At 38.3% G+C, this 9,801-nt stretch overlaps 1 protein-coding gene and 1 pseudogene across 1 annotated transcript; one reads left to right on the forward strand and one right to left on the reverse strand.

Annotated features, from left to right (window-relative positions):
* Nucleotides 1–951: 951 nt before the first annotated feature.
* On the forward strand, nucleotides 952–3,921 carry LOC121778854 (annotated as a pseudogene).
* A 3,952-nt stretch (nucleotides 3,922–7,873) lies between these two features.
* LOC121778737 (probable WRKY transcription factor 43) lies at nucleotides 7,874–8,959 on the reverse strand. Its single transcript, XM_042176143.1, has 2 exons — nucleotides 8,462–8,959; nucleotides 7,874–8,159 (listed from the first exon to the last, which is right to left on the reverse strand). Exons 1-2 carry the CDS (start codon nucleotides 8,815–8,817, stop codon nucleotides 7,982–7,984), a joined length of 534 nt encoding a protein of 177 aa, XP_042032077.1. The 5' UTR covers nucleotides 8,818–8,959; the 3' UTR covers nucleotides 7,874–7,981.
* Nucleotides 8,960–9,801: the final 842 nt, after the last annotated feature.

A 9,801-nucleotide genomic window follows, 5' to 3' on the forward strand; every position in this document is an offset into this window, starting at 1 on the left:
ATTATATACTCCCTACATCCCTTAAAAATAAAACTCTTTCTTTTTTGTCCGTGTCCTAAAAATAGAAACTTTCTATTTTAAGAAATTTATTTCTCTCTAATGAAGTGTGATCCATTTTTCACCAACACGTTTTTTTTTCTATCTCTCTCTTATTTACTAATTTTGCATTAGAACTCGTGTCATTTTAAAAGTTTCTATTTTTAGGGGATGAAGAGAGTATTTTGTTGCAACTATAAACAATAAATGTGAGAAAGTTGGTATTTGAGCAAGCCTGGTGTACTAGGTTATGAGTTTGAGACGTCATTGAGACATTTTTATTTTTGTTTCGTTTTTTATGATTGTTTTACTACATCGATTCTTATTTCCCATTTCGTTTCTTGACATCGTCGATTCTTTCGATTATGGCATTTCGCTTCTGCCAACAATCATTGTATCTACTCTATTTTTTTATCACCAATTCTCTAATTTATTTACTATCATTACTTAGCTATCTTATACAAATCCTATTATTAATGCTGCAATTGTCTTTGCCAATGCCTACATCGAAAAATATCTCAAATTATTAACTGTAGTTTGGGCCTCTAATTTTTAAAAAATATATCTATCTAGGTCTTAAATTTTGGTAAAGCTAGAAAAAGTCCAATTTGGGGAGGCCATAATTTTACTATTTAAATTTATCATTCTACGTCATCACCACTCACTAAATTCCTTTGTGTAATTGGTTCTTTTAAGGAAAAAATTAAAAAAAGAAGAGACAACAATTAACTAGGGTAAAAGCGCAAGAGCGACTCTATGCCGGAATAGAAAAAGCGGAAATGCATTAAGCTGCAACTATACTTAGGTCACAGCCTCACAATCATATCATAAAATAAAAAAATTAATAATAAACAAAAAACTATATAAACTCACACTATGAAATCACAAAAACGAAAAGTTGTTAGTCTGCACACTCAAAAACATTCGCCGCCAACCTCCGTTCTTTGCTGTGGTACATTTGCATCTCTTCCCTCTTTTCATGCATGATTATATTTATGCTCTTCTTCTACCTGTTGCTCTTCTTTTATCACTGTAACTTCTTTTTTAGTTTTTATTGTTTCCTTGTGACTGAGCAACAGTGTTTTCTTTTTTTTCTTGTTCAATTATGATTCTTGAAGCGGATTTTGGGTGGGAATCTGGATGTATCTTCTATAGTTGTTGGTTGTGTCATTGTGCTACTTCTTCAGCTTGTATTTAAGTATTGGTCTCTTTTGTCACTTTAGTAACCTTTTTTAAAGTTTTGTTTACTGTTTTCTTATGATTAGCAAGAACTCATTTTTTTCTTGGTTAACTGGTTTAATTAATATTGTGATTGTGTTTCTTGAAGTGGGAACTAGGAAGGTTTTTGGATGATAATTTGGGTGTCTTTTGAGTTTGCTTGTTTTTTCTGTATAATTTGTGTAGTTTTGCTGAGCTGAAACTTGATAATTAGCTGAGTCTATGGTTTGGTTTTAGTGATTCAGATGTTTATAATTAGATGGGATTGTGAATTGTTTGAATTTGTGATTAACCTTTCAATTTGCTAAAATCTTTTTATTTTGGTTTGATGTGTGCTGTATTCATGGTTATAGGTATTGTGTGATTAGTATAGGTAATAAGGTAAGTAGAATTATAGGTCACATTGTATTTCCTTTATTTGTTCTTAGACTTCTAGGTTGAGCCTGATTCTCCATTGAGAGCTGAGATGCTCTACAACTTCTGCACGTATAAAACAAATTCATATTGTGACAGAACTATCGTTTTCATGATTTTCGGTGCGATTATAGAGGACGAGACAACAGAACAAGCTGGGTAGTAAAGCCACGTAGTTCCAGTTTAAACAATCCATGGAGATGAACTTTGAAGGAGCTGATTTTGTGATAATGTTCAAAAAGTTCAGAGACCAGTTAAAGAGTTTGATGAGAATGGCCTGAACTGCACAAGTATAGGGGCGTCTTGTTAACTACACAACATGTTGGTTGAAGGTTATGAATCTTTGAAGGCTGCAGACAATGTTTCAGGAAGCAGGGACCTCAAGGTGGAGGCAAAAGAGGACCCTGATGCCACTGAAAATTCAAGCTCATTTGCTGATACAATATCTGGAAATGAAAATGCTTCTAGTTTAAGTGATGCTGAAGTCGAATCACACTTCATTCCTGACAATGGTTTGGATCCTACATTTGATGGATTTGGCAGCATCTTCCCAATAAGGTTTGGTTTGCTCACTTGCACATTTCCCTTCATGCTATCAATGGTATTATGTGCTGACATTTCAGATTGCCTTTAGATATCATTCAGTACGACCTTTTATTGTAATCACACTCATTTATCTTCGTCTTCTGTTAGAGAATCAAAAGTAACAGTGGCAGTTGAACAGATTTAGCTCGTTTTATTTGTGTTCTGGTAAATGCCTATGTCTAACTAAGCATATTACAGTCTCAATTATGTAGTAAATGATGTTTGCTGCATTAGTCGAAAAGCTGTTGTACTGTGCTTGTTATGCACTTTATAATGTGAATCATGTTATTATCTTAGTATGGTTAGTTTCCTGCTACGGTGACTGTGGTGATCACGTTTATATTTTGACTTGCGTGCATTGCAAGAACAAGTTTTTGAGCAGTTTTTAAGTGACCTTATCTCTTCAACAAACTTATTTTCTCAGGAAGAAAAAATTGACTGCTCACTGGAGAAACTTCATACATCCTCTAATGTGGCGATGCAAATGGACAGAGCTGAGGATAAAGCAATTAGAGTCACAAGCATCGAAATATGCCAGACAGGACAGCGGGAAACATATGGCGCAAGATAAAACAACTGTGGAACAGTTGGGATCGAACTCTCTGCCAATTTCAATTCAAAGTCATAGAAGAGGAGGAAAAGAAGAAGAGTGGAGAATACAAGTGATATTGCATCATACATGTCAAATCATATCATTTTCTCTGATCGAGGTTCGATCTTCTTTCTTCTGCTATGTTATTCTAATTTTTCACTACAACTAAACCATTCAACCGTTGGTCTTACTGCAGAAAATAAGAAACCTGATCTGGATGGAGTTCCTACATGGGAGAATAATGGTAATTCAGCGTTGATCGAGTCCCAAACGAGCTAATAATATCTTGTGTGTTTTCTTAGTTGTTGCTCTTGGTTCCTATATGCAGATGAGCATACAGGCAATCGTGATGAGTTTGGCCTTAACGATGATCATTCAATTCATGATGAAGATGATAATCTTCTACATCATATGCTCAGGAAAATCGAGCTTGTGCATTCCCGGGTTCAGAAGTTGAGGAATCAACTTGATGTAGTTTTGATAAATAACGCTAGCAGGTTTTCTTCCTCGGAGGATTTGAGCCAGCTCATGGGAGGTGACATACATAGCCCTACATTCTCTGCTTGCAAAGGAGATACAGGCCTGTATGCATCATCTCCGTATATAGGGGACTATAATATTGAGGATTTTGATTTACTCGACTGTGAAGAAGTTTCTAGTTTTGGAGAGCCTTTCTCGATTCCTGACGAATTACATGCTAATGTAGCTGCAGCCGGTTTGAAATTTTCACCGAATATTAATTTGCAGCCCCAACTTTGATTTATTTTTTGTATGCTCAGAAATTGTTTTACTTATAGATGGGAACAACAAAGAAACTATCAAATTTGTAACCAATTTTTGGTTGTTTCAGAACAAGATTGGTTCAATTGTGTAGTTGTGATGAATCAGCTGGATGTAAAAGTGAAGAAGAGAAGCTCACTCGAGCTTCAGCAGCCGTTAGATGAGGTTCATTAATTTGGGCTTTTTAATCTGGGTCGTTAGATAAAATAGCCGTTTAGCCTCAGATTAGTTTTAATAGTTAGTTAGTGATTGTAATTTCAGTTTTACACACACACAATCTATCTCTCTCTCTGTAATCGATCGAGCTCTGTAATTCCTCAAGATTTCTCATATATGCAAGTTCAATTTCCCATCTTCTTCGCAATATCCATTCTTTAACAATTGGCGCCGTCTGTGGGAATCGAAGTAGATTCCTCAAAGAAGTTTTGTGGGGTTTGCGATCTGGAATTAGATTTGCGGTGAAGATGGCCTCCAGATTTGAGGCGGAGAAATTCACAGGAAATAATGACTTTGGGCTTTGGAGAATGAAGATGAAAGCCATGTTGATTCAACAAGGTTTGGCATCAGCGCTGGAAGTTGAGGCGAAAGATTCCAAAGAGAAAGGGGTTCTTGATGAGAAGGCTATTCAGAAACGAGCTGAAGTCGAGGCAAAGGCGCATAGTGCTATTGTGCTTTGCCTCGCTGATAAAGTGCTGCGTGAGGTCGCGAAGGAGAAGAGTGCTGCAGGCATTCTGAAAAGATTGGAGGAGCTCTATCTCACGAAGTCTCTAGCGAATAGGTTGTTCATGAAACAACGCCTCTACTCCTACAAGCTCTTGGAAGGAAAAGGGATATTGGAGCAGTTAGAGGACTTCAATAAGGCGGTAGACGACCTTGAAAACATCGATGTGTCAATCGGTGACGAAGATAAAGCGATCTTGCTGTTGAATGCGCTTCCTCGCTCATATGACCAGCTCCGCGATGCGATTCTGTATGGCCGTGAGGGATCCATTACCCTATTGGAAGTGCAGTCAGCTTTAAGGGCGAAGGAGTTACAGAAAGGTGAAGTCAAGCCTAGTGATGCAAGTGCAGAAAGCTTGAATGTGAAGAAATTCAAGGGCAAGAAACCGTTTAAGAAGGCCCAAGATTTTTCCAAAGCCTCCACCAGTGATCAAACAGAGACTCGTTCTTGTCATTGGTGCAAGAAGCCCGGTCACTTGAAAAGGGACTGTTATGCTTGGAAGCGAAAGCACGGAAATGGTGGAGGGAAGGCTGTAAATACAGCAGAGAGTGTGGAAGATGAAGAGGTTTCTGAGGCCCTGAATGTGATGGAGAGAAAGGATTGTGGATCCTGGATTATGGACTCAGGGTGTAGCTTTCACATGAGTCCAGATCTGAGATGGTTTGATAGTATTGTGGAGACTTCTGGTTCTGTAATACTTGGCAATGATCAGGTATGCTACATCAGAGGCATAGGTACTGTGAGATTAAAGGTTGAAAATGGAAGTATGGTTACTTTGAGTGGGGTAAGATATATCCCAGATGTAAAGAGGAACCTGATTTCACTTGGCTCCCTGGAGAAGAAGGGATGCAGTTTTGCCTCGGTTGGTGGAGTGATGGAAGTTTGCAGGGCAGGTAAGGTGCTCATGCGGGCAACTAGAAAAGGGAGTCTCTACTATATGAATGCCACTGTGCAGAGAAGTAAGCCGGGTGAACTCCATGTTGTTGGGGTCAGTAGCTTGGATCTGTGGCATAGCAGGCTGGGTCATCCAGCAGCAGGATGTGTGAAAGAACTAGTGAAGAAAGGATTGCTGCAATGCTCAGATGAGTCAGAAGATCTCAGATGTGAAGATTGTATACTTGGTAAATCCAAGAAGCTCCCATACCCAAAAGGTGTTCACTCTTCTACAAAACCTCTAGATTATGCGCACAGTGATCTTTGGGGCCCTGCCCAAGAAAAATCTGTTGGAGGTGGGAGATACTATATGAGTATCATTGATGACTTTTCAAGGAGAATTTGGTTGTATGTGTTGAAGGAAAAGTCAGAAGCATTCCAGAGATTCAAAGAATGGTGCATAGAAGTGGAGGCTGAGAAGGGAATGTGTTTGAAGTGCTTAAGGACAGATAACGGTCTTGAGTACCTATCACAAGAGTTTGATGAGTTTTGTAAGCTCAAGGGCATCAAGAGACATCGTACGGTACCCATGAACCCTCAGCAAAATGGGGTGGCTGAGCGTGCTAACAGAACAATTTTGGAGAGGGTGAGGTGTATGTTGCTGGCTGCTGGGATGCAGAAGAGGTTTTGGGCTGAGGCTGCTTCCACAGCAGTCAAGTTGCTGAATAAATGTCCTGCTTCAAGCATTGGTGGTGATACCCCTGATTTTAGGTGGTTTGGAAGGCATGGGAGTTATTCTGACTTGAGGGCTTTTGGGTGCAAGGCATTTGCACATATAAGGCAGGGTAAATTGGAAGCTCGGGCAGTGAGGTGTGTCATGCTGGGCTACCAACCAGGATTCAAAGGATACAGACTTTGGTGTACAGAGCCTAACAATGGAAGGATCATAATCAACAGGGATGTGATATTCTGGGAGAAGGAATTTCCATTCAAGAAGGCAGAAAAGATGATTGAGAATGGTGACACTATTGAGATTGAGGTGGAGCCAGGGAGTATTGTGCAGCAGCCTGGGAACTCTCAGCAGGAACATTCTGATAAAGATGATACTCCAGTAATGGAGCAAGGTCCACAGCAACAAGTTCCAGCTGATCTACAAAACTACAAGCTTGCAAGGGATAGAACAAGGAGAACCAACATCAAGCCACCTGCAAGATATTCTGATGCAGAATTTCTATTTTATGCATTGATGGTAGCTGAAGAGGTAGAATACTCAGAACCTTGTTCCTACAATGAGGCAATGCAAAGTGAGGAATGGGAAAAGTGGCAGCAAGCTATGATAGAGGAGATCAATTCACTGTTGAAGAATGGAACTTGGGTGTTAGTGGAGAGGCCGGATGGCAGGAGGGTTGTGAGTTGTAAATGGATCTTCAAGAAGAAGATAGAGGCTGCTGAGAGTGGGAAAGTCAGATTCAAAGCTCGACTTGTGGCAAGGGGCTTCACACAGGAACATGGGGTGGATTTTGATGAGGTTTTCTCCCCGGTTGTCAAACACACATCCATCAGGATTCTGCTTGCTATTGTTGCAAGGAGAGATTGGTTGTTGGAACAATTAGACGTGAAAACAGCTTTTCTCCATGGTGATTTGAAGGAAACCATCTATATGGCACAGCCGGAGGGCTTTGTTGAGGCAGAGAATAAAGGCAAGGTATGTCTACTAAAGAAGAGTATATATGGCTTGAAACAAGCTAGTAGGCAGTGGCATATGAAGTTCGATGAGCACATGCTTAGGTCTGGTTTTCTGAAATCAAAATATGATGAATGTGTATACATTAAGAGTCAAGGTGGAGCTGTTGTTGCTTATTTGCTATTGTATGTAGACGATATGCTTTTGGCTGGCTCTTGCAGTATTGAGGTTCAGAAGGTGAAGAAGGATCTCAAGGTTGCTTTTGACATGAAAGATTTAGGTCCAGCTAAACAGATTCTGGGAATGACAATTCACAGAGATAGGAGCAAGAAAAGAATTTGGCTGACTCAGGAGGGATATGTATCAAGAGTCATAAAAAGGTTTCACATGGAAAATATGAAAGAAGTCTCCACACCTATGGGCCAACATTATAAGTTGTCTGTTGATCAAAGACCCAAGAATGAAGCCATTGCCAAAGGACAAGCTTGAGTTGTGCATGAAACTTGTGAACTTGGGCAGAATGCAATAGTTGCCAGCTGAGACATCAAGGTGGAGATTGTAGTTGTGATGAATCAGCTGGATGTTAAAGTGAAGAAGAGAAGCTCACTCGAGCTTCAGCAGCAGTTAGATGAGGTTCATTAATTTGGGCTTTTTAATCTGGGTCGTTAGATAAAATAGCCGTTTAGCCTCAGATTAGTTTTAATAGTTAGTTAGTGATTGTAATTTCAGTTTTACACACACACAATCTATCTCTCTCTCTGTAATCGATCGAGCTCTGTAATTCCTCAAGATTTCTCATATATGCAAGTTCAATTTCCCATCTTCTTCGCAATATCCATTCTTTAACAAATTGATGCTTGAGATTTGTAAACCATAAAAAGATTATAAAAAAAACAAATCATTTTTCTTGTCACCAATACAAAGTTTAAACAGGCCATAATCTAACAATTTGAGATAATGCAAGTGAATATTTTTGTAAGTAAACAGAAGTGAATATATTCTGAAGTTGAAAGGAAGTAAGATAGATACATAAAGTCAGGTGCAGTATGTCATTGATTTCTATACAGTTGTGTGTTATTCAGAATGTTGAGAGGAACTGAAGCTGTTTGAGCAGAGGGCTCAACGTTTCCATTAGCTTTTCGCAGGGATGGTTGTGAATTCCTTCGTACGTTGTCACCACCACGCTATTGTCTTTCGAAAGCCTCTGTATCTGTTTCTTCACGTTGCACGTATGATGCGTGCACCGGTAGTAGCTCCTTCCCCCATCATATACGGATACAAATTATCAACCATCAAATAATCAAATGCATAATTTAATCTATTTTGAGTTCATATTTATAGTCATGTTTAAGTTGAATTAAATAAGTATATATCTTAGTTTCGTTTTATTGTTTCATCTACTTTCCATGCATATAATTTTTACAATTAGGAATGTTTTTCAATTTATTGCCGTTCACCTTCCTTTAGTTGATAACCAGTTTTTTGACTAACGCAACAAAAATAACCAAATTATTATAAGTAGATTAAAATAAATAAATAAATAAATAACAAAATATACCTTGGATGAACGCTATTCTTGACAGATTTCTGCCCATATTTTCTCCATTTGAAGCCATCATCAAGAATGTCTTCTTCACTTCTTGTATGAAACGCCACTCTCTGCGGAATGCTCTTCTTTTTCTTCCAAAATTTCGATTTGCTTCTGATCCCGCTTTGATCTACTTCCCTTGAAGCCGACGAGCTGGGGTTCTGTTCGATCGACCCGGATGACAAAAGGCTAGCCAAATCCATCTGATCAGAAGTAGATGCAAAATTAGGGTTTTGCATAGATTGTTCTAGAACATTCGTAGACGAACCACTCAACGGGAATGCTGGCGACGAGGTAAAGTAGTAGGGGAAGTTTCCGCCTTCCATGCAAACTTAATATGAGGCTAAAGGAAAAATTTTCTTGAAAATATTGAAGCTAGATTAATGGATCCCACATTATATTTATAGAGGATTAGGTGGGAAAATTATTTGGATAAAGAGATTATATCCATAAAAAGAAAAGGAGGGGAGAAATGAATCATGATTCTAAGTGTGGGGAGAGGCCTTGTTAATTTGGCTTGTAATATTTGAGAAAGCCAACCATAATTCACCTAACTAAAATATGATCTGTTCAACCTCCTTAAAGTAGACGTGTCGAAATGGATATAATGTTAAAAGTGTCACAAGTAATGTAGGAATGATTAGGGTCAAAAAGGGGTGTTAGAAATGGATTAATTAGAGTGTTGTTAGGCAACTACCCTAGAGTTAAGATCAAAATGCAGATATATTTTGTTGTTAGGGTTGTTCGGAAATTGATGGATCTAAAACTTCTTAGCGGCATAACCATTTTCAAGACTTTGTCAACAATATATATTATAATAGATACACACACACACCCCTCTATAAAATATACACAAACACACGTTAATTTTCACAAACACACATACACGCTTCTATAAATTATGCTTATGTACATGCAACAAGTTTGTAGTGTAGTATTAAACTACTGAAAATCTTTCTCATTGTGAAACTGTTTTATATTCAACATATACGTAATTTAAGCTGTTTAATCGCTATTTAATAGTGTATGTACACTAAATTTATAATTTTTTTAGTTTTTGGTTGAGATTGTAAGTATTGTTCCTAAACATATCATATTGTAATATCGGATAAATGTAGGGTGCGGGTGCGATTCGCATAGGATGCACATACGCCACTTGACGGAAAAAACTTGGACACGCGTATCGGGTGCGTTTAGGGTGCATTTTGGATTGGCTTCTATATTTTAATCACTTTTAATCCCTTTATTATTTCACCAATTTTACATTTAAACTTAGTATTGCCCATTACATAGATTGTCAGAGATAGTAG

This window comes from Salvia splendens, chromosome 19, assembly GCF_004379255.2.
Source record: "Salvia splendens isolate huo1 chromosome 19, SspV2, whole genome shotgun sequence".
Classification (NCBI taxonomy): domain Eukaryota; kingdom Viridiplantae; phylum Streptophyta; class Magnoliopsida; order Lamiales; family Lamiaceae; genus Salvia; species Salvia splendens.